Source organism: Gobio gobio, assembly GCF_949357685.1.
Source record: "Gobio gobio genome assembly, chromosome: 25".
In the NCBI taxonomy this organism is placed as follows: Eukaryota; Metazoa; Chordata; class Actinopteri; order Cypriniformes; family Gobionidae; genus Gobio; species Gobio gobio.
The window spans coordinates 29,035,730-29,062,535 of record NC_137121.1 but is presented as its reverse complement, the minus strand read 5'-3'; the positions used below and the strand labels follow the sequence as shown (position 1 = coordinate 29,062,535).

Genomic DNA, 26,806 nt, shown 5'->3' with positions numbered 1-26,806 from the left:
GGCATACTACTATATACTACACATACTATTTCATAAATATATGGCAGAAATAGTCAGAGTGGTGTGTTATTCTGAATTCAGCCAGTTTTTGAATGTAAAGTGAGACTTGTCGCCATGTAACGATGTAACCTGCAGAAAGAGTTATGCCGGGCTCAGACTACATGATATTTTCATGACCGGTGTTTTGTTTTGCAATATATTCTGCGCTTCCTTCATGTGTCAAGTCAGGTGTTATTCTTTTGCCATAAATCGATGCGTACGACTCTCTGTCGGAAGCTAGTTATTTAAGTTTATAACATTTTAAATATGAACATTTTTCTTACACAAACGCATCACTTTGCTTCAGAAGGTCTTTATTAACCCGCCGGAGCCGTGTGGATTACGTTTATAATGGATGGATGCACTTTTTGGCCTTAAAAATGTTGTCCTCTATTCACTGCACTGTAAAAAATTATCGTGATTTAAACGGTAAAAGACTGTAAAAATGCTACGGTGAAAAACAGTTAACTGGTTAACACAAAGTTTCCGTACTATCCGGTGAATAACTGTAATATGTCTAACCTTACATTTACATTTCTGCCAGAAAGACTCGGGAGAATAAATACTGTGACAATTATCCATTTATTAACAACCCAGCAAGCAATAAAGTATATTGGCATAGGCCCCGTCCGTAGCTCGCAATCTGAGGGTCCGGACTCTGCATATCCTGCCTGAAGACGAAGGCAGAGGCGCAGCCGACCCCCACGTGAGGTATGGCAGGGACCATCCTGGTGGTGGTGGGGAGGATGGCGGTGAATGGGAGCGTCAGCATCTGCGAACTCAGACATGAGTAAGTACCGATCTTTTATACCCAGGTATTTAGCATGTGATTGGATAGATAAAATTAAAGTGACATGACAATTAAGTCTTCCTGGCAGAACTTACGCTAAAGCTTCCATTTACACTTACATTTACAGTAAAATACCTTTACATTTACAGTTTTTGGAAGTGAAAAAGAAGTGATTTACAGTGAAAAAACGTAAATTGACATTCCCATAATTCCTTGCATTATGTGTGAATGACACTGTGCACCTTCTCTATTTTTGTGTTGTCCTGCTAAAAGCTACTTGTGATGAGCTTTGATTCATCATGTGACTCTCAACACCACTGTGATTGGTGGTTGTCAGTACATATCAAAGGTACATAAAAGATATTAGTATTTCAATAGTGTGGTAATTTAACATTATTTCAGTTAATGAAATACGGTTATTTACTGTAAATTTAACTTAAAGGTCCCATGGCATGGCATTTTTCTATTATTTTATAATGTTTCCTGAGGTGTACTTATATTGTTAGTATGATTTTTATATCATAAAATGTCATAATTTATAAATAAAAGGCATTTTTTCCAATACTGCTGTTTGCCCTGTGGCTGAATGCCCTGTTTCAAGAGGCGTGTCTGCTGTGAGACTTCAGCAAAAACGCCCACTGTTGTGATTGGCTGACATCTTTGCATTTGAAATGAGCGGAGGGGGCGTGGTTTAACAAGGTCTACGAGGCACGAGCAGGCACGAGCTGCTGCCAGAGAGACAGATGGACCTGAGTTCACTTCACATCAGTTCTCAGCATGTCTGAACTGTTGTAGTTACAGCATATACTTCAGGTTATTAGTTTATTTCTAGTCGGAGGGACTGTCACTCATGTCAGAAAGTTAGTAACTTTAGTAAATTATGGATCAGCGCTGACTGGAGACGCGAACCGTTTAGAACGATTCAGTCCGATTTGGTGAACTGATTCGGTTCACTAAAAAGAACCAGTTCAAAAGAAAGATTGTTCGCGAACCGGACATCACTAACGTACCAGAGACGGAGCTCAGCGATTGCTAACAAAGTTATTTATAGTAACTACTGAGTTATGAGAGCGCTGTCAGTCAGCGCGAGTTTATTGTGTTTGTATCTCAGAGTTCTGAATAAACACGAGTCCCAGTCACACAGAGTCCGTCTTCATCATTATTACCAACTTTGTAACACATGCAAAGTACCATTACAGCTGTCGAGATGAACGAGTTACGAGTAAGTGTTGAAAATAGCATTATTTTTAGATATGTTCCTATCATATGAAAAGCGTCAGTGACAAAAGACACAACAGCAAACAAAGACACAACAGCAGTAATCGAATGTAATCCAGTTTATTGTGGGGAAAGCTGGCTAGCCCGGATACGCTCACGCTTACCCCCCTTCTGCTTAATCTCGCGCCACGCATGACGCCTCCGCTGTGGGCCAGATGCAGTACTGGGGGTCGGGGATGTTGAAGGCCGACCGGCCAGTGCAGCCCGAGCCTCGGCGTGTGTGAGGTTTATCTCTAAAGAGATGTGAGTCTGCTGATGTTGAGCAGAAACAACTGTATGCACATTTTAGAACAGATAGACGCGACGAGGACGTACAAAATCACTGACTCACAAGATAGAAAACACGAAAACACCGTTCTGTAGGGAGAGAGAGAAGCCGCAGCGTGTGCACGAATAATAAATAATTAGCTACCAATAAGAAATCACTGATCACAGATCAGAAGGAACTGAAAAAAGACTTCTGTTTTCATTTGTACATCCAAACACTGAGAAACTGCCAGCGTTCACTCGTTCACAAGCAATGATCTCTCGAGCGTTTGCATGGGCGTGACAGATTCTCTGGGTGGAGGAAAGGGAGGTAACCGTTCCTGCTTGGACGTCAAACCAGGAGACTTCAGGATTGGCTCATCTGGGCTGTCATTTTCTCAAAGGCAGAGAAAGACAGCCAGAACTCGGGTTTACACCGATCAACATTTCTATCCACTTGGGGACAATATTCAGGCTAGGGGAACTCATATTAATGTTGAAAAACCTCATAAAATGACAATTTCATGCCATGGGACCTTTAAATCTGTAAAACTTAAAATGCTACTACCATATTTTTTACGTTAAAATTCTGGCAACCAGAGCTGCCGTTGTTTTTTTACCGTAAATTGTAATGACATTTTTTTTACAGTGTGCCATTATAATGTTTGGATTAGCCAGGATATTTTTTTATATAACTCTAATTGTATTTGTCTGAAAGAAGAATGTCATATACAGGATGGCTTGAGCGTGAGTAAATCATGGGCTAATTTTCTTTTTTGGGTGAAATATCCCTTTAAGTGACCCTCATTACACTTTTATCACTTAAATGCCTGTAAGACCTGTTATCCAAATCACTATCCATTCCATGGAGAGATCATTAGAGATCAGAGAAGCACGGGTTCAGCTGCATTTCATACTCCAACTGAATGTGAACAATCCAGTCTGTGCGCTTTCTTTTAATGTCACTAAGCGTTATCTTTTCCTGTCCCCTGCCCCTCCTAGTAAAGGACACTCTTTCAGCGCACAGCCCTGAGGGTACGCAAGTACTCTTTAGCATTTCATCTCATCCTACTAGAGACACAACCCCCCTGTGCCCGAGCGCTTTTCCAGCTGTTGCTGCATCTGAGGCCAAAACTGCTGGTAATCTGGACCGCAGGGCTCTGTGCATCATGACTTTAATCAATTCACACATCAAACTGTTCACGGCTGGAGGGATCACTTGATGCTCAGGTAGAAGACAGAAAACAACTGGCAGGTTTTAATCGCAATTACATTTGCTGGGGAAAATGACAATGGATTTTCGGTTGAGCTGATAAAGTGACTCAATTTACCACAGTTGACTTTTGTTTCCTTTTGTTGGCAGGAAAGACATTTTATTAAGTGTCAGGCACGTTACTTGATTTTAAATGTGCATTGGAAGTGTGTTTTTGAAAACTGCATTTATCCTTTTTTTATTGATAAGAAATATAATGAACATATTTGAAGTGTATACCCTTTTTATCAATCTTTTTGTATTGCAAACTGAATTGTATTAAGCAGGGTAAAAAAGTAACCCAGTCCAGCTCTGGCTCATGTCATGTAACATAAATGTTAGACCCTCAGGGTGACTGGATAATGTTTAAGGGTCTGGGCTGCTAAAACAAAGGTTGGAGGTTCAATCCAAAGTACCGAGTCCTGTTCTATCATCATCATGCCCTTGACCACAGCTTGCCCCAGGCAGACTGTCATTGCATTATAAGTCACTTTAGATTAAAAATCTTAAATGCCAAGTATCTAAGAGTAACTAGACCTGTATGGGCATAATTTAAAAAAGGGGAAATGAATGCTGGCTTTTGTACACTGTAAACCCTAATGCTCAATAAACTTAATTGGTTTAAGTAGAGACAACTCAAATCAAACAAATGAGTTCAAACAAATTAACTTTTATGAGTATTAAAAACTTTCTTTTTCTTTTGAGTTCACAAACGGACACATTTTAAGTAATCTGAATTGTTTCATTGTTTTGAGTTTTATGAACTTGTTTCTTTTAATTTAGACAAACTTAAATTTAACTGAAACTGGGCTGGGATTTCTATTTCCCAGCATGCTTTGCCATGACACCCAAAAGTAGGGCTGGGCGATAAAATGATAACGATATGTATCGCGATAGACACGTAATCGATATCAGCGTTCCATAAAACGTTCGATAATAATTTTTTTCTTCGTCGGAAGAAACCAGAGGTTGCGAAGCAAGTTTGGTTGCATGAACAAAGACACTCACTCTCTGGTAACCAAGCAACGTAGGGAGTGACAGACTAACAGCCAATCATGTAACCGTATCAAGTTTGGTTGCGCCATATCGTTGTTTCGTGTTGGATTAATTCTTCGGTAAACAGAACCGGAGTGGAGTGATAAGTGGAAAATGAGTGTCGCAGCAAGCGAGGAAATTGTTGATAAAACAGGAAAACAAGTCAGCTCGCCAGTATGGCAGTTTTTTGGATTTCGACTGTAGTCAGACCAATGTCGTCCACAAAATATGCAAGACCGTCGTCCCAACCAAGACTGGTAATACCACAAACTTGTTTTACCAGCCTTGTTTATACTTTCATCTGGCTCCGCAGCGTGCGCCTCTCATTCGTTTGGGGACGTGTTTATACTCAACACGATTGCTGTTGTGCTATTCTTGCCTTTGGCTGTATCCAAAACTGCCCCCTAAACCCTCCCTACTTTAGTCCACTAATACAGTTCACTTGAAGGAGTGAATGAAAACAAGTGAGGGAATTCGGACAGCCGCTGTGTGTACATCGGCTGTACATTTGTTATTGCGGTGCAAAGTGGAATAGAATGAGTGCACTCAATAACGTCCACTATCGTTTTGGACACCACTACAAATGGGTGTCCCCTCAAATAGTGCCCTATTTAAGGGTATGGGGGCGATTTCGGATTCAGCCTCTGAAACTACATGGAGAGGTAATGTTACTCTGCATCAGTGCATGCCGTATGACAAAGCATCTATTCTAAACGGTAACAGTTACAAAGAAATAACGGAGGCACTGCACCTTAATGTTAAGAGATAATTGTTAAGTGTTCATTGTGATTTTAGACTTGTGTTTATAATTTAGGCCTAATTATTTGAGTGTTTTCCATGGCTGTGTTGCCATTTCTGCCTTTATAACAGGGAATTATAATCAGAGGAAAATAAAAATGTTTAAATATTTTAAATAGGTCATAAAAAATATCAATAATTATCGATATCAACCGATATGAAACACTTATATCGTGATACAGTTTTCAGCCATATCGGCCAGCCCTACTCAAAAGGGACAGTAAATGCTAAAATTAAGTGTTATTTTTTTTGCGCAAGATTAAAGTTAAGCTGGAGATTTAGTAGTGTTTAATGTTTTGTTATGCAAGTTTAGAAGAGTTTCTGTTATGTTGGTGTTTTGGAGGGCTACCATCATGGTGACGAGTGGAGCATGAGCTTAGTTTGAGAAGAGAAATGTTAAATGTTTGATGTTGCCGTCCTCATTCCGCAAGTGTTATGGTATGCTAATACTATCAAAGCATTGTGTTAGCAATTAGCAAGGTAGCATTTATTGTTATTGAATTAGCTAGTTCAGTAGCTAGCTAGTGAATAAAGCTGGGAAAGTTCCCTCTACTAAAATATTTAAGTTGAGATAACGTGATCATTTTAAGTTAATTGTATGAATTATGTAAAAAAGGCCACCCTTCACAAATGGACTCTTCCAAACTCCCCCACCTCTGTTAATGTGAGGATGTAGAGTTGCGCTTGTATATAGTTATTAACATTTAAATTAGTTACTTTGTGGATTGTGTGTGCATGCAACTGATTAACCACACACCCATGACATTTGCAGAATAAATAATCTTGAAGTACAGACTGGTGTGAGACGTAATGTTCTAACAGGACATCCTGTAACCGTTCAGTTACTCCGAACCAGAAAATATAAAAGAGTGAACAGCAGTTTTTACAAATTATTTGAATTAGCTTACTCAAATATTTCAAGTTAAGAGCAATTCATCTGCAAGTTCTGCTTACTTAACCTTTACATTTCTTAACTTACAGTAAATTTAAAATAACTATAAATAGTTTTGTTATTTTATATAGCCACTGTACCTTCATTTCAAGTCTATATTATAAGCTTTTCATCACAATTTAGACAAATAAAGAAACTATGAGACACAAAACAATTTACGAAATGGCAAAAAAGTAAAAGGTAACAAAAATATAGCCAACAAATATTTATATGAATAAATTCTATAAAATAACTTGGCACTTATATAAATACAAAACCACTTCTAAAGCAAACAGACCTTTTTGTCATTGGATTTTTTTTTTTTTACTCAAAACCTTGTCATTGGATTTTTTTTTTTTTTACTTAAAACCTTATATGGAACCTAACAATACCAGCATCTAAATTAAATGGTTTTATTTGAATTCGATTTTATTTAGCATCACTGATAGTATAGCATACTTTAATGGGTTAATTTAGGTAAATCGCTCTTTATTGCAAATTCCCACTTGCAGTGCAGGTTTTCATTCATACACTAATAAGTGACAAATGGAAATGACAGACAGTAGCAAAGAATCGAATTATCAACGAATGTGGTGTGAGGGGCTTCAAAATGTTCAATGACGGAGAAGGAGGTCAGTTTGACGTCAGTCAAGAGAAATTATCTCTATAAATAAGGGGGAAAGAGCGCTACAGATGGAAGTAAGTGACCAGCACTCCCAAGAGAGCACAATAAGACACCTTAACCTGTCACGTGCGCGCGTCATCTGAATATGCCGAATTCAAGCAGCTCCACATCTTCCACGAAGAGCATCCGGAGAGCTGCGTCTGAACTCGAGCGCTCGGATTCGATCACGGTAAGAATCTTTAACTTCATTGTTTGACTTTAGAATGAAGAGGTTATAGAGATGCTTTTAAGCATTAAACTTCATGGGAGTTTAGTCATGGACATCCATAGGCTACTGTATACGATTATATTAATCTATCCAGATGGGAAAATAACTAGCCTATATTTGGTCCCTTAAGACTCACTTTAAAATGTATGAATTTAATTTTATTAGAAAACATGCCGTTTTCCCTTTTATTTATTTATTCGTTCTTTAAAGTAATAATAATAATAATAATGACACATTTATAAATGTAAATTAAAAATACTGCATAGTATACATTATACAACTATATATAAATATAAATATTTTATATATAAATATAACACATTTTTCTTAAATATATACATGCATGTGAGTGTATATAAACAAATATTTTATATATAAATATAACACATTTTTCTAAAATATATACATGTATGTGAGTAATTATACACAGTACACACACACATATATTGTAAACACAAACTTTTATTTAGGATGCGATTAATCACGATTAATCGATTTGACAGCACTTATATTTATACATACATACAAAATAAAAGTTTGTGTTTACATAATATATGTGTGTGTTTCCATAATATATATAAAATATTTATATTTATTTATATTAAAGAAAGTTGTTGCGCTCTCAGTTGGATTTTTGCGTATAACCAAAAAGAGATAAACTTGAGCAAAACAGAAAAAATGGAAAGCGCGATAAGTGAGTTAAAAACAGAGGAGTATGAGCAGACGTTTCAGCAGATTGCTATCCTCAGCACTGAGGATAGCAAAAGCAACTTGCTCTTTATTGCACCATGCAATTGATAAAATAAATGTTGTATTTTCCTAGACTTCAGTCTTTTTTGGATTCAGTGTGCGGCCAGCCATTTTTTCTATTTATTTATATTATAAATTATACAAATATATATACAGTATAAACGTGCAAATGCATAAACATGTATGTGTGTGTATTCAATTATACATAATAATTATACACAGTACACACACACACACACACACACACACACACACACACACACACACACACACACACACACACACACACACACACACACACACACACACACACACAGTACACACACACACACACACACACACATGTTGGGTTTTCATCTTTTATGGGAACTTTCCATAGGCGTAATGGTTTTTATACTGTACATACCGTATATTCTATCCCCCTACACTGCCCCTGCCCCTAAACCTAACCCTCACAGGAGACATTCTGCAATTTTACATTTTCAAAAAACATCACTTAGTCTGATTTATAAGATGTTTTCCTCATGGGGACCTAAAAATGTCCCCACAAGGATGAGGATTTCGGATATTGCTATCTTTGTGGGGACATTTTGTCCCCATAACGTGATGATTACCAGTCCACACACACACACACACACACACACACACACACACACACACACACACACACACACACACACACACACACACACACACACACACACACACACACACACACACACACACACACACACACACACACACACACACACACACACACACACACACACACACACACACACACACACACACACACACACACACATATTATGTAAACACAAACTTTTATTTTGGATTAATGCGATTAATCGATATATATATATATATGAGAAACGAGAAAAAAACATCAGAGTGGCATTTATGATGTTAGTTCTGAGAGGGGGGGAAATGCCCCGCATTTGTTTGCAGATTCCAGTTTATTCGGTATTATCTGATGCAATTAAATGAATACATTACCTGAATATTTTGAGAAATTATGTAATTTACTATACTTCTCGCATATTGAGTAAGTGTGTCATTTGAGATGCACCTCCATCTCTACCGACCTCTACCGTTTTGCTGTGAGTGTCTCCGTTGTGCTTTACGCACAGCATTACGCGGTGATCAGTAGACTCAAACACTGTGAAATGCCGTCTAGAAGTGGCTGTAACATCGGCTCAAGAGCAAATGATTAAGTCTGAGCTATACTATGACAGGTTTACATAGACTGCATTGAAGTTCTTATGCGCTTTTGGAGATGTAAATCACCTCCATCCGTTGTCCAACAGGTAAGATGGTCTACGTTATTTCTTTCTAGATTAGTTGCATCTTAAAAATTCATAGAAATGAACGTGTCGCCTCAAATGATGTGCGGTCTTCTCTCCGAACAGTCTCAGAAGTTTGTGGGAAGGCGGCAGAGTTTGATCGAGGATGCGCGTAAAGAGCGCGAGGCGGCGGCAGCGGCGGCGGAGGCTGCGGGACTCAACGAGCAGATCGTGTTTGAGGAGAGCGATGGAAAAGCCCTGCTTAGTCTCTTCTTCTCTCTGAGGTGTTCAAAGAGCCCAGCGCTGTCCCGCACTCTCAAGGTTTTTGAGGTAAGACACTTTTTTTTTTTTTTTTTTCCGTTAAAGATTTTAGACTGAAGAAAGAAATGCTAAAAGATTGCTTTTGGAAATATATTAAGAATTTGAATGGGCACAAATAAGAATCCTATGTAAATAAATTAAGATGCTATAAATAAGTGGGGGAATTATTCATAATTTGAAATTTAGTTAGGTTTCGTTTTTCCACGTAGCCTACTCTTTGTTTTGAAATATAAAATATTAGTTATACGTCAGTTTTTATGTTAAATGTCAATGTATCAATGTATTGCAAAATGTACAGTACGTTGTGAGTTACAAAACAGAAAACAGTTGTTTTAAGGTAAAATATTAAAGATGCATTTAATATATTATTCTAAACATGTCTAAATTCTTTGTCTAAAAGTGTCTAAATTGTATCTAAATTCTAAATGTTTTCTTCATATGTGTTCTTGAGTAACAACAAAATGCAACATTGTTGCAAATTAATTGATCTATTTATCAATTTATGACATTATTTTATATTTATTAATATGAAATATGATAATATATTAATATGTATATAATTTAGTGCTGTCAGATACTAATCACAATTAATTGCATCTAACATTAAAGTTTGTTTATATAATATATGTATACACACACACACACACACACACACACACACACACACACACACACACACACACACACACACACACACACACACACACACACACACACACACACACACACACACACACACACACACACACACACACACACACACACACACACACACACACACATATTATTATGCTGTCAAATCGATTAGTCACGATTAATTGCATCCAAAATAAAATGTTTGTGTTTACACAATATATTTATTACTAAACTGTGTACATTTGTGTATAATTATTATGTATAAAAATACACACTCATTCTTGTATATATTAAATAAAAATGTGTTATATTTATATATAATATAAATTATATAAATATATATACAGTACATACATGCAAATATTTCTTAAATATATACATGTATGGTGTGTATTCAAAACACATATTATATAAACACAAACTTTTACGTCAGATGTGATTTATCGTGATTAATCGATTTGACGGCACTAATATGATTTATTTATACGTATTTAAATTGCTAATAAATTTGAAAATCAAATGTTATAAATAGTTTTGGTCACACTTTAATTTGGGGAACATTATCACTATTAACTACGACTTTTGCCTCAATAAACTCTTAATTTACTGCTTATTAATAGTTAGTAAGGTAGTTGTTGTAGTGGTTAAGTTTAGATATTAAGGGATCTACAATATGATAATGCAGAATAAGGCATTAATATGTGCTTTATATGTACTAATAAACAGCAAATATGCTAATATGCAAGCTAATAATCAACTATTAATAGCGAGAATTGCTCCCTAAACTAAGGTGTTACCATAGTTTTAATAGTACATTTGAGAGTTTACCAGATACAGAAAAACGACATTTTCCACTTCCTTAGTGGCATTACTACAATATGTGCATTAAATTCTGGTATTTTCTTTGGAATTGTATTGTAATGTTCACCACAGACATTTGAAGCCAAGATCCACCATCTTGAGACCAGACCCAGTCGAAAACCAAAGGACGGCTTGGAGGATCTGGAGTATTACGTTCAGTGTGAGGTGCACCTTTCAGACGTCAGCACGCTGGTCAGCTCTCTGAAGAGAAGTGCAGAGGACGTCAAAACCACAAAAGAGGTCAAATGTGCGTCTGTTAAAACGTATTGTTGCTCTGCAATTCTTTTCCTTATTTGGATGTCATTTACATTTAGTACTTTTGTCTTTCCTCAGTTCACTGGTTTCCCAGAAAAATCACTGAATTGGATAAATGCCATCATCTTGTCACCAAATATGATCCCGATCTGGATCAGGATCATCCAGTAAGTGTTGGAATAGTTCCTGCTTTCTAATAAAAAGTAACTACATTTGATTACCCAAATGTTCTTATTTCATATATACTTTTTTTGATGCAGGGATTCACTGACCCCGTTTACAGAAAACGACGGAAGATGATTGGAGACATTGCCTTCAAATATAAACAGTATGTAAACAGTGTTTACCATGCAATGTTTGCCTCTCTGGACATGTAGGAACAGATATTTGATTGACGTCTGTCTCTTTCCAGAGGGGAAACAATTCCGAAAGTTGAGTATACGGAAGAGGAGATCGGAACATGGTGCGTTATAGTGAAATAAACAACCGATTCTAGATGAACACAGCTGGAGATCCTCAAATTGTGTTATTCTTTCAAACTTCTCACATGCGACCAAATGTGTGTGCAGGCGAGAAGTGTACTCCACCCTCAGAGATCTGTACACGACCCACGCCTGTAGTGAACATTTAGAGGCTTTCCAGTTACTGGAGAAACACTGTGGCTACAGTCCCGATAACATCCCTCAGCTGGAGGATGTGTCCTGCTTTTTAAAAGGTACCAATCAAATTATAGCACTGCCAGAAAACAGGCCATCATTTAACATGCTATTTAATATAACAAATCTTGTTTTATTACTATAAATATTCTTCAGTATGGCCAGTAACAAAAAACACTAGCAGTATGTTAAACATTATATAACACCTTAGCAACCACTTAGAACACCTTAGCAACCTCATAGCCATGTCACAGCAACCACCCAGCAGCTACATGGCAACACCCTGCCAAACCACCCAGAAGTCAACACCAACACCCTTAGCAACCCCATAACAATGCCAGAGCAACCACCCAGCAGCAACATGCCAACACCCTGGCAACCACCCAGAAGCCAACACCCTTAGCAACCATATAGCAATTCCACAGCAACCACCCATTAGCAACATGCCAACACCCTGGCAACCACACAGAAGCCAACACCAACACCCTTAGCAACCCCATAGCAATGCCAAAGCAACCACCCAGCCGCAACATGCAAACACCCTGGCAACCATCCAGAAGCCAACACCCTTAGCAACCATATAGCAATTCCACAGCAACCACCCATTAGCAACATGCCAACACCCTGGCAACCACACAGAAGCCAACACCAACACCCTTAGCAACCCCATAGCAATGCCAAAGCAACCACCCAGCTGCAACATGCAAACACCCTGGCAACCACCCAGAAGCCAACACCCTTAGCAACCCCATGGCAATGCCAAAGCAACCACCCAGCCGCAACATGCAAGCACCCTGGCAACCACCCAGAAGCCAACACCCTTAGCAAACCCCATGGCAATGCCAAAGCAACCACCCAGCAGCTACATGCCAACACCATGGCAACCACCCAGAAGCCAACACCCTTAGCAAACCCCATGGCAATGCCAAAGCAACCACCCAGCAGCTACATGCCAACACCATGGCAACCACCCAGAAGCCAATACCCTTAGCAACCCTATAGCAATGCCACAGCAACCACCCAGCAGCAACATGCCAACACCCTGGCAACCACCCAGAAGCCAACACCCTTAGCAACCCTATAGCAATTCCACAGCAACCACCCATTAGCAACATGGCAACACCCTGGCAACCACACAGAAGCCAACACCAACACCCTTAGCAACTCCATAGCAATGCCACAGCAACCACCCAGCAGCTACATGCCAACACCCAGGCAACCACCCAGAAGCCAACACCCTTAACAACCCCATAGCAGTACATTAGAAAACAGCCTAGTAATGCCATAGCAACCCCCCTACAACACACTAGCTAACACATATCCCTAAAGGCCAATTCACAAGCGCCGACAGACACAGACAGTCACCAGATTACAGCATTCTCAGACAGTCTAATTCTCATTCAGCATGTTCAATCAATAGACTCCGACAGGGGTAACACACTGATTCGACAAAGCCTGTTATCACACGTCACAATTTTGCTGAGTTCGGCACATTCCTGGGTCAACATATTTTGTTAAGCCTGGAACAACACGTTGCCTCTCCGAAAATGTAGTCCCAACCCCTACCCTTAAACCTTACCCATAAGTTATCCCTAAAATCAGAGGGAAATGGCAGGTGAATAACACTGATGTAGAATCACCTAATCCTGGTTGTAAGCCTAAATTTGACATAAACTGTAAACCTGTTCCTCTGATTGGTTGATTGGAATGTTGTTCCAGGATCAACAAAGATGTTGATTCAGAAATATATTGTACCTGGAGGTATTAGGTTCTGTGTCTGTTGCTGTCTGTCAGTGCGGTGTGAATTTGTCTATATAGACCACCCAGAGAATCCACATAGCAACACCCTAGCAACCCACCCCTAAAATCCCAGGAACCACCCAAAACACCCTAGGAATACATAGCAACCATATATAACCACTGACCCACCCTAGAATCCACATACCCACACCCTGGCAACCACCCAGAATATTTTAACAACCCCATAGCAATGTGTTAGCAACCTCCTTTTAATAGAGTGCAACGGTGCCCGCCCCCTTTTTCAGCAGCGCTGGTTCCGGAAGTATTTTTCCCATTCATTTTTTCTATAGGGATTTTTTTTTAAAGTCTTTGTTAAAGAGTTATAAGCGATAAATTAAGCCGGCTATACGAGGTGAATCACAACACTACAAACTCATATATCAAAGATTTGAAGCAAACAAATTATTATGGAAAATTGGACAAAAAGACAAAGGTATGAGGCTGTGTACTTAACAGCTTTACTGATCGACTCAGTAACATAATTTGCAGTCCTTCATGAGAGTGGGCGGAGCTAATGAGATCTTTTAGAGTGTGTTGCTTTTTTAGACTCTCTGATTGGTATAAGTTTCTGTACAGCATCATGGGTAATGTAGTTTCTCAACATAAATTCCACTGTTAAACATGATTATTTAAAAAAATAAGTTGAAATAATGCTGTCTGATGGCTTCAATACCATCGATTAACAACCTTGTGTCTTTAAAGGTTTGTAAGTTATTGTTCAAAATCAATATGAATAGAGTTTTTACTTCCGGAAGCCAACTGTTATGCCACTCTATGCCATATCAACCCAGATCACGCAACCACATAGCCCATAGTGACCACCCAGATCATCCGCATAGCAACGCCCTAGCAACCACCCAGAGCACCCTAGAAACTGTAACCACTCAGAACACCTGCATAGCAATGTCATAGCAGTCACCTAGAACACCATAGCAGCCACATAGCAACACCTTGGCAACCACCCAGAACTCCTTGGCAACCTAGAACACATTGGCAACCTCATTGGCATTTCACAGCAACCACCTAGCAACTACAAACCAAAACCTTGGCAAACACTCAGGACACCTTAGCTACTCCATAACATTGCGCTAGCAAACACCACAGCAATGCAATAGCAACCAGCTAGAACGCAATAGCAACCAGCTAGAACACCCTAGCAACCACATAGCCAATAGAAACTGCCCAGAACTCCACATTGCAACGCCCTAGCAACAACACAGAACACCCTTGGAATGGCATAGCAATACTACTCAGAACACCTTGATTGTCTTAGCAATCACCATAGCAGCCACATAGCAACACCTTGGCAACCAGACAGAATGATGCACCTCTCTCTCTCTCTCTCTCTCTCTCTCTCTCTCTCTCTCTCTCTCTCTCTCTCTCTCTCTCTCTCTCTCTCTCTCATGTATAAAGAGCGTACAGGATTTCAGCTGAGGCCAGTGGCAGGTCTCCTCTCCGCACGAGACTTTTTGGCCAGCTTGGCCTTCCGCGTGTTCCAGTGTACACAGTACATACGGCACGCTTCCTCCCCAATGCACTCCCCTGAACCGTAAGAGACTTCCTGTCACACATTTTACATTTATGAAGACACTTCCTGTTTATTAAGCATTTGATTTACACCCAGACATAGGCTAACTGCTTTGTACACGCTGAAACATTGCAATCAAATAAAATTGTCTGTCAAATAAAATAAAAGGTGCTGAAATAAAAAAAAAATAACTAAAATATTTTTTAAAAAGTGCAGTGAAAGAGGATACAATATAGCATACGTTTAAAAATAGTACTTATTACGGAAATAGCACAGAATATTCTTAAAGGAACAAGCCACTTTTTTTTGAAAATAGGCTGATTTTCCAACTCCCCTAGAGTTAAACAGTTGAATTTTACCGTTTTCTAATCCATTCAGCTGATCTCCGGGTCTGGCCGGAGCATAGCTTAGCATAGATCATTGAATCTGATTAGACCGTTAGCATCTCGCTCAAAAATGACCAAAGAGTTTCAATATTTTTCCTATTTAAAACTCGACTCTTCTGTAGTTACATCGTGTACTAAGACCGACGGAAAATGAAAAGTTGTGATTTTCTAGGCCGATTTGGCTAGGAACTATACTCTCATTCCTGCATAATAATCAAGGAACTTTGGTGCCATGGGTGAAGCGGCGCAATGATATTACGCAGTGCATAAATAGTCCCCAGCACGCTCTCTGTGTAAGCAGGTTGTCACGTTGGTTATGTTGATGGAAGTTTGCCTATTTTCAGGCGCTGCGTAATATCCTTATTACGCAGGAATGAGAGTATAATTCCTAGTCATATCGGCCTGGAAAATCACAACTTTTCATTTTCCGTCGGTCTTAGTGCACGATGTACCTACAGAAGAGTCAAGTTTTAAATAGGAAAATATTGAAACTCTTTGGTCATTTTTGAGCGAGATGCTAACGGTCTAATCAGATTCAATGATCTATGCTAAGCTATGCTAAAAGTGCTACCGCCAGACCCGGAGATCGGCTGAATGGATTCGAAAATGGTAAAACTCAACTGTTTAATTCTAGGGGAGTTGGAAAATTTTCAAAAAAGGTGGAGTGTTCCTTTAAGCATTTGATTTATACTCAGACGTAGGCTAACTGCTTAGTACACACTGAAACATTGCAACCGAATAAAATTGTCTGTCAACTAAAATAAAAGGTGCCAAAATAAGGTGAAAATAAAAAAAGAAACTAAAATACTAAAAAAGGGGCAGTGAAAGAGGATACAATATAGCAAACATTTAAAAATAGTACATATTACGGAAATAATAAAGAATATTCTTAAGTGCAAACTGATTGCAGTGTTTTCGGACACAGCTACATGTTAATTGCAATTAAATCAATATATTGGAGTTTAAATTTATAATAAATGCAATTAGCTGAACTTCAGAGATTTCACTGATCAAATTATTATGTGGTAAGCTAATAAACTACTTACATAAACCAATACTACAGAAAAAAAACAAATGTAATTTCAAGAGTGAATTCTCTATTAGTTCTAGAAATTAAAGTGTAATTATCAATGTTATAAAATGAAGTAAAACCTACTCAGCTTTCTGAAGCTGGTGTTCCCATTTTCGCTGTTTTCCAGCTGTATTTACACTGTTTTATCCTTGCTTTTGTTGCTAGGTTTAGTAACTTGCTGTTTTGTGACATAAGGAGTTCATTTTCTACTCAAAGTGACACATTCATACTCAAAAATGACCCATCGAATGTTACTGGTATTGTGTGCCAAGTATTGAGGTCTCTGTGTTCGGGTGGGTACCACGTTACTTCTATTATGTAGATATGGTGTCAACACAATATCTTCTGTATTATTTACTTAGATGTTCTAAGTAAAGCATACACTTTATAGAGTGGTTTAATTCAGTGTTATTTGGTTTGAGTGGAATGTACTTGAAACAAATCAACTTTCAACTAAGTAGAAATTACTCAACAAACTTTAACTGGCCGAGTTAAAGTTACTTATTTCCATTGCTAATTTTACTTAAAGGGATAGTTCACCCAAAAAGGAAAATGACCCCATGATTTACCCTCTCAAGCCATCCTAGGTGTATATGACATTCTTCTTTCAGACGAATACAATCAGAGTTATAAAAATGTCCTGGCTCTTCCAAGCTTTATAATGGGAGTGAATGGCAGCCGAAAATTTGCATCCATCCATTATAAAAGTAATCCATACTGCTCTGGGGGGTTCATAAAGGCCTTCTGAAGCCAATCGATGAATTGTGAATTGTGACCCGTCATTCGCTTCAGAAGGCCTTTATGAACCCCCTGGAGCCGCGTGGAGTACATTTATGATGGAATGGGTCATAAACGTTTTGGGCTTCAAATTTTGGGCAGCCCTTCACTGCCGTTATAATTCTTGGATTAGTCAGGACATTTATTAATATAACTCTGATTGTATTCGTCTGAAAGAAGAATGTCATATACACCTAGGATGGCTTGAGGGTGAGTAAATCATGGGGTCATTTTCATTTTTGGGTGAGCTATCCCTTTAACTTCGTTAAGTAGATTTGACTTAAAGGTCCCATGGCATGAAATTTTCATTTTATGAGGTTTTTCAACATTAATATGAGTTCCCTTGGCCTGAATATTGTCCCCAAGTGGCTAAAAATTTTGATCGGTGTAAACCGAGTTCTGGCTGTCTATCTCTGCCTTTGAGAAAATGACAGGCCAGACGAGCTGATCTCGAATTTTTTCATGAACGGTTACCTCCCTTTCCTTCGCCCAGAGAATTTGGCACGCCCATGCTAGCGCCATATTTGTTTGTCCTTGCGAGATCATGGCTTGTGAACGAGTGAATGCTGGCAGTTTCTCAGTGTTTGGATGTATAAATGAAAACAGAAGTCTTTTTTCAGTTCCTTCTGATCTGTGATCAGTGATTTCTGATGTGTAGCTAATTATTCAAGTTCACACAGAACTTTATTATTCGTGCACACGCTGCGGCTTCTCTCTCTCCCGACAAAACGGTGTTTTCTTGTTTTCTATCTTGTGAGTCAGTGTTTTTGTACGTCCTCGTCGCGTCTATCTGTTCTTAAATGTGCATACAGTCATGAGTTTCTGCTCAACATCGGCAGACTCACATCTCTTTAGAGATAAACCTCACACACGCCGAGGCTCGGGCTGCACTGGCCGGTCGGCCTTCAACATCCCCGACCCCCAGTACTGCATCTGGCCCACAGCGGAGGCGTCATGCGTGGCGCGAGATTAAGCAGAAGGGGGGTAAGCGTGAGCGTATCCGGGCTAGCCAGCTTTCCCCACAATAAACTGGATTACATTCGATTACTGCTGTTGTGTCTTTGTTTGCGCTGTGTACTCAATGCGCGTCACTGACGCTTTTCATATGATAGTAAAATATCTAAAAATAATGCTATAATCAACACTTACTCGTAACTCGTTCATCTCGACAGCTGTAATGGTACATTACATGTGTTACAAAGTTGGTAGAATAAGGAGGAAAACGGGCTCGGCGTGACTGGGACTCGTTTTTATTCAGAACTCTCAGATACAAACAAAGTAAACTTGCGCTGACAGCACTCTCACAACTCAGTACAATATAACTTTGTTAGCAATCGCTCCATCTCTGGTCCACTAGTGATGTCCGGTTCGCGAACGAATCGTTCTTTTGAACCGGTTCTTTTTAGTGAACCGGTCGAACCAGTTCACCAAATCGGACTGAATCGTTCTAAATGGTTTGCGTCTTGAGTCAGCGCTGATACATCATTTACTAAAGTTAGTAACTTTCTGACATGAGTGACAGTCCCTCCGACTAGAAATAAACTAATAACCTGAAGTATATGCTGTAACTAAAACAGTTCACTGAACTGAGACATGCTGAGAGAACTGATGAGAAGTGAACTCCGGTCCATCCGTCTCTCTGGCAGGCTTGTGCCTGGTAGACCTCGTTAAACCACGCCCCCTCCGCTACAAGATCTAACACTCATTTCAAATGCAAAGATGTCAGCCAATCACAAAAGTGGGCATTTTTACTGAAGTCTCACAGCAGACACGCCCCTTGAAACAGGGCATTCAGCCACAGGGCAAACATCAGTATAGAAAAAATGCCTTTTATTTCTAAATTATGACATTTTATGATGTAAAAATCATACTAACAATATAAGTACACCTCAGAATACATTATAAAATGAAATAAAAATTCCATGCCATGGGACCTTTAATTCCATGCTAAATGTAGTAATAAATATGTGTGCATATGTGTGCAAAAGAAAAATTTTGTGAATTTTACATATGCAGTTTTTTTCATGTGGGTTTTACACGTTGCACAACTGTACATGCATTATAAACTGCTTCCTATGTTTGCTTTATTGAAAATGACGGCACAGTATAGTCACAAGTAATCATAATTATTTGATATCTTTTCCTTTCCAGGGATTGCGTCCATGAACTTCTCGGACATGTGCCGATTTTGGCTGATAGAACATTTGCACAGTTTTCTCAGGTAAAAAAAACAAACTTTATGTACATATGCCATATTTCCTTACATCTTCAATCTTGGATGTACAGTCAAACCAACAATCATTCAGACACCAGAAATTTTTTTTTACTAGTGGGTGCAGGACACTATAGTTCATTTATGTAAGTGAGGACAGCAAAATAAAGTAAACTGTGACATATTATAGCCATCAATTCTTCATACAGTGACTACCAGTAAACCTGATAACAATGTGGGACCAAAATGATTCAGACACTTTGACCTGACCATGTCTTGCTCAAGTGTTTTTTCTTTAATTGCTAATGCAACCTTTTACACCACAGACTGAACAAAATGAAGCATTGCTTGGTCATTGTTTGACCTAAATTGGTTTTATCTAATTGTGTTAAATTTGACAGCTGATTGGTTGATTGCAATCCATTACATATCAAAGTTATCTGACATTATCAAGATGAATTTGTTCTGACACAGTTTAACTCTGAGTTCTTGTCATATTCTATTACCATTTTCTAAACTATAGCGAATAAAAATGTGAGAAATGTTGAAGGTGTCTGAATACATTTTGGTTTGACTGTATGTCCTGCAATCTCTCCTCTCAGAGTATTGGTCTGGCCTCTCTTGGAGCTTCTGAGGAAGATATTGAGAAACTGTCAACAGTAAGTACAAAGCATCTCACATCTTATCACACTCTGCAGCTCTACTAAAAACACTGAATGTGTTTGTTCTGAATGTGTTTTTTAGCTGTATTGGTTCACGGTGGAGTTTGGACTGTGTAAGCAAGGAGGGAAGATTAAAGCGTACGGAGCAGGACTGCTGTCGTCTTTCGGCGAGCTGGTGGTTGGTGGCGTTTGTCAAATGAATTGTTTTGCTATGACCAATGCATTTGGCATTTAATTTTGCCCCTCTCCCCCCCCCAGCATTCTCTCTCGGATGAACCAGAGAGACGGGAATTTGACCCGGACACGGTAGCTGTTCAGCCGTACCAAGACCAGACGTACCAATCCGTCTATTTTGTGTCGGAGAGCTTCGCAGATGCTACAGAGAAACTGAGGTGGGCTGCATCAAAAATACCTGGTTGCTTTCAGTATTGAAGGTTTGACCATCATATACTTAGCTATGGAGTAAAATAAGTTTTAAACAGCGTTATAATATTTTCAATATTTTATAATAGTCCATAAAACAAATGCTCACTAATAAAAATAAAAAAATAGGCTATTTATTCCATACATTTGCATTTTTATCTTTATTTTTATTTGCAAATAATTTCAACTGTTATTTATTTATTTAAAAAACATAGAAACAACTAAAATAAAAGATAGTGTAAGCAATTTTATATAAAGTATGGATGATGATAAAAACCATAAAGCACACAATTACATTCTCAGAATGAATGAATGAATGAATTTATTTATTTATTGTAAATTATAAGTTGCTCAAAAAAAATAAAAACTAAACTAAAACATACTGTAAGCAATTTTATATAATGCATGTATGACAATAAAACATATAACAGTGTACAATTACATTCTCTTAATGAATAAAAGATTATCGAGGGCCAAATTATTTGAAAATAAATAATTCAGTAAATGTTGAAATATATAAATAAATCGTTACATTTATAATTAAATATATATATATATATATACATATATTTAATTATGCATTTAATGATTTATTTAAATATATTATATTTATATATTATATATGTGTTTCTGCATTTAATTATGCAATTCATGTTTTTTTTTATATATATTTCAACATTTATTTAATTATTATTTATTTATTATTCATTTTGAGTATTTTGCCCCTCAATAAAAGATTGAATTAATTAATGAAGTAAATAAATATTCATTTTTAATTTGTGTCAAAACGAACAAACAGATAAAAATAGTCTATAAAACAAATGCTCACAAATAAAAAATAGGATATTTATTACATACATTTGCATGTTTGTCTTTATTGTTCAAGCAATTAAGTAATTACTGATTGTTACTAGTAAGATATTCATTCATTCATTGCATGGACTTTTTAATGAACAAGACTTTTGGTTAAAATATTAATGAAAATATAAGGACAAATGGATGAATACTAATTGATATTTGAAATAGTTTAAATTGCATATAGCATGTCACACCACAAGGCATGCCAACTTTCCAAAAATATTTTATTTCTTTAATCTGTAAAACTTGATTTCAAAACACATTTTGCAAATAATAAATTACTCTTTAAAATCTAGCAAGTATTGACTAATAAAAGAAGGAATTTAATGTATACATTTTACTTTAATTTGCCTTAATTGCTTGCAGTTACTAGTTTCTATAACAATAATTGCACTATTTTTTTTAAACAACAGAGCGTACGTGACCCGCATCAAGAGACCATTTTCCGTGCGGTTCGACCCGTACACAGACAGCATAGAAGTGCTGGACAACCCTCTGAAGATCCAGCAAGGCCTGGAGACCATTAAAGACGAACTGAAGATCCTCACGGACGCCCTGAATGTGTTGGCTTGATTCTGCCGCCAGGAGCCAATCAACTCTCCCGTTCCTCTATGCTTCATACGTGACGGTCTTGTCGTTATGCTGTGCGTCTGCGTCTACATCTGCTGCTACTGACGTCGTTGCTTTTCAAACACTGAGTGCCAACCTCAAAACCTCATGTTGGAACTTGATACCAGAAACCTTAAAGTGATAGTTCACCCAAAAATGAAATTTCTTCCATCAATTACTCACCCTCATGTCGTTCCAAACCTGTATGAGTTTCTTTCTTCTTGTGAAGAAAGTCTGTAACCAAACAGTTTCGGTTCGTATGGACAAAACATACAATCAAAGTCAATGGGAATAAAAACCATTCCTTCATGTTCCACAAAGAAATTCACACAGATTTTTGGAATGAAGAGGATGAGTAAATTATGTCCGAATTTTAATTTTTGAACTCTGGATTAATGGATCACTCTGTGATTAATTGTGTCAACATAACAAATTAATTTTTTAAAAGATAAATCATGCCCAGTGTAAATTAAGCTATTAAGGGTCCGTTTACACAACACCGTTTCAACGGTTTTGAACTTTTTATGCTTTTTGGCCATTAATTTACACGACAACAGCATTTTGGGGACCTGAAAACAGGTCAAAGTGAAAGTTTTTGAAAACTATACCATTATTTGTGAAAACGGTGACGCACGTAAACTTATTATTTATATAAAACTTTTAAAGCTGCAACGCACAAAGTGCTTTTCACAATATAACACAATCATTAAGAATAAATTTATGGAGAGCTATACACAATATATGAACAAACAAAATGTAGCCTAATAAAAATATTAAATACCCAAAACAAATCAACAAAATAAGCTTTTTAATTCATAGGCGCCAAACCATTTAATGCTTGTATGTCAACAATAAAATCTTAAAATCAATCCTAAAATGAACAGGTAACCAGCTAAAACAGGTGTAATATGATTAAATAACTTTGTTTGCGTCAATAATCTAACCGCAGCATTCTTTACTAATTGTAAACGTGATAAAGTACAATAAAGAAAACAAGGCATGTCAAAATAAACAACCCAATTTCTAATTAACAGTTTAATATTTGGAAACAACTTATTAAGAGCCAGCTCAATCTGATTTTTACTCAAATTCTGACCACAACTTCAGTTTTATCAGTATTTAAATGCAGAAAGTTCTGTTAAACATGCTTGAAGAACACCCAGACTAGTCAGATCACTGGTTCAACACAGTGATAAATATAACTGTAGGTCATCTGATTAGCAGTGAAAATTAATATAATGTTTTCAAATTACAGAGCCAAGAGGAAGCATGTGAATTGAAAACAGAATTGGTCCCAACAGCGAACCCTGTGGAACACCACAATAAATGTGACGTTCCATCATGAGCATGCGTGTTACATGTTCAGTCTATAGGCACATAGTTTTTCCTTACAAAATGACATCGCCAACTACTGGCCTGGCATGAATAATACAGCGTTTTTTGTTGTTGTTTTCCCTGATCCGTGTGAACGGTGATCGTTTTGACAACTGTGTTGTCTGTATGTGCAAATCACAAAGGAAATTTTTTTTTTTTTCATTTTTGAGTAAATCATTTCCGTGTAAATATACCCTGAAGCTATTGAAGACAAAAGTTATTTATCAAATAAATAAAAAAAATATTTAAAGAAAACAAGGCATTACAATAATCAAGACGGGATGAAATAAAAGCATGAATAAACTTCTCTGTATCATTAAAACTCAAAAACCGCCTCACCACGGAAATATTTCTTAACTGATATAAACAAGACTGAACCAACTTCTTACCAAGATATTCAAAATTAAGATTGCCATCAAAATAAACACCCAAATTTCTAACTAACTGTTTAATATTTGGAAATTACTTATTAAGAGCTAGCTCAATCTGATTTTTACTCGAATTCTGACCAATTATTAAAAATTCAGGTTTATCAGTATTTAACTGCCGAAAGTTTGAGGCCATCCAATAATTTTTCTATCTGTTAAACATGCTTGAAGGACATCCAGACTAGTCATATCATTGGAACACAGTGAAACACAAAGGATTTAAAAAAAAACTTTTTTGGTAAATCGTTGTCGTGTAAATATACCCGGAAGTTATTGAAGACAAAAGTTATTTATGAAATAAAATAAATATTTAAAGAAAACAAGCCATTACAATAATCAAGATGGGATGAAATAAAAGCATGAATAACTGTAGGTCATCTGCATAGCAGTGAAAATTAATATAATGTTTTCAAATTACAGAGGCAAGAGGAAGCATGTAAATTGAAAACAGAATTGTTCCCAACAGCGAACCCTGTGGAACACCACAATAAATGTGGCAATTACACACACAAAGGCATTTTTTCCCAAATTTTTTGGTAAATCGTTGTTCGTGTAAACGTACCCTGAAGCTATTGAAGACAAAGGTTATTTATGAAATATCACCAGATGAAGTACTATACTAAAAGATTTAACAAATATGTACAGTATATAATCAAATATGAATAATCAATCAAATTGAATGTATTAGTATTGCAAATATATTCCTAAAATATTACATTGAGCTGATGTATTCTCCTACAGATGGTAGAAATATTTTATTAATAACAGTAAATCATTCATTAAAAAAAGAAAATACTGGCCTTCTGATTGGTGCCTGTTTATATTCATCTTTCTCCAGAAAATATGAAATATACATATGAATCTATCTCTGCAAACAATGGCATAAAAAGTGAAATAAAGTTGCAAGAAAACTGTGCAGTGCAAATTGGATATTATGTGCAATTATAAAGAAATATCTTTGAAAAATATCCCAAACTTTTCTTGTGGTTTACTTTCTGACTTTATATCAAATCGACCCTTTCATAAATGCTTCATACAGGAAAAGTATGTTGGTTTCAGAAGACTAGCTCTATGATACATTTGTCTGACTGAACCTTACAAGTTTGTTTGAAATAAAACAACCACCACCAGATGGTAGTCTAAGCATATATGTAGGTGAGACGTCCCACACGAGCGCTTTTTGGATGAGCGCTTTTATATCATGGACGGCATAATGACTAGGGCTTTTGTAAGGGTCGTGTCATGAGGTTAGAGGTTAGGATCGGGATGAGGATTCTGATTTTGGATCCAGTTAGTGGGAAAGATCTGCCAATTTAATACGCAACCAACCACTAAATACATTTTACGAAGACGGGAAAAAATCCCACAGTGGAATACGTCAGTAGTAAATCAGTAGGTGTAGTATTTTACTCGGACGAAGACTGATATATTATTGTAGTTTACATAATTTTAACAATTAAACTGAGGTCACTGAGTATAAAACAGAGAGCTATTCATGTATAATATTGCTGACTGCGCATATTGGTTATCACAAAACCTCCTGAGCTTTTTATTGATGACCTCTAATGTTTTGTGCTGGACTGGTTGTTCCTATATTATGGCCAGTTATATGCATTGTTGTGCATGGCAATGTGACTAAAATGAAAATGCATCTTACTGAATGCAGTGAATGATTTATTGCAAGGCCCTACAGATCTTTTGGGTTTCCTGCTTCCTTCATCTGATGGATAATAGGAGACAGAGGAAGAGAGGTTTAATGTCTTTATAATGGTGCTTCCAGTAACAGAGTGCATTGATAATTCATGCCAGCAGCAGGCCCCCCTTTTTTCATGTGCCGCTATTCTTTGTCTTACCAGCAGGGGCGCCATTTTACTGTCAGGGCCCACGCTTTTCTCTAATTCTCTCATAAATGTCTACCAGACCTCGAGCGTTTATCATCACTTTGCATATTTAAACACGTTTCATTTGAGTTCTTTGGGCAAGAACCTGTTCATTTTACAATGCACAATGTCCACAATCTCGTTTTATTTAACCACCCTAACAGATAGGGTTAACAAAATGGAATTTCAGTGAAGATATAATATACCCTAAAATGAGTTATCAAATATTCATTGGCCAATCCAATCATACCATTTTTAAATAAAAAATAGCCTACATTAATCTTAATGATCATGACATTCAAAACAATTTGTCATATATAATCAAGATTTGCCATTTATATATATATATATATATATATATATATATATATATATATACACACACACACACACACACACACACACACACACACACACACACAATAGATTGTTCATTATGTAGATGTTACATATACATGAATTAGCCTATATATTTAGTTATTATATTATAGTGCATTATATTCCGTTTGTGTGTGTGTGTGTGTGTGTATGTATGTGTGTGTGTGTGTATGTATGTATGTATGTATGAACATTGTATATATATATATATATATATATATATATATATATATATATATATATATATATATATATATATATATATATATATATATATATATATATATATATATATATATATATATATATATACACACACACACACACACACACACACACACACACACACACACACACACACACACACACACACACACACACACACACACACACAC

At 37.1% G+C, this 26,806-nt stretch overlaps 1 protein-coding gene across 1 annotated transcript; it reads left to right on the top strand.

The window, feature by feature from the left end:
- The first annotated feature begins 7,064 nt into the window (after window positions 1–7,064).
- On the top strand, window positions 7,065–25,114 carry th (tyrosine hydroxylase). Its single transcript, XM_079809513.1, has 13 exons — window positions 7,065–7,223; window positions 9,422–9,625; window positions 11,186–11,360; window positions 11,447–11,535; window positions 11,629–11,696; window positions 11,781–11,831; window positions 11,938–12,083; window positions 15,238–15,373; window positions 19,739–19,808; window positions 20,402–20,458; window positions 20,544–20,639; window positions 20,720–20,853; window positions 22,156–25,114. The coding sequence occupies exons 1-13, from the start codon at window positions 7,140–7,142 to the stop codon at window positions 22,313–22,315; spliced, it is 1,470 nt and encodes a 489-aa protein (XP_079665639.1). The 5' UTR covers window positions 7,065–7,139; the 3' UTR covers window positions 22,316–25,114.
- The last annotated feature ends 1,692 nt before the right edge of the window (window positions 25,115–26,806 follow it).

What these genes read in the sequence shown, in the direction of transcription:
- th (XM_079809513.1), top strand. Translation starts at nt 7,140, where the DNA reads ATGCCGAATTCAAGCAGCTCCACATCTTCCACGAAGAGCATCCGGAGA. An exon ending in ATCTGGATCAGGATCATCCA is followed by an intron (nt 11,536 to 11,628) that starts GTAAGTGTTGGA and finishes TTTTTGATGCAG; the next exon opens with GGATTCACTGACCCCGTTTA. An exon ending in CATTTGCACAGTTTTCTCAG is followed by an intron (nt 19,809 to 20,401) that starts GTAAAAAAAACA and finishes CTCTCCTCTCAG; the next exon opens with AGTATTGGTCTGGCCTCTCT.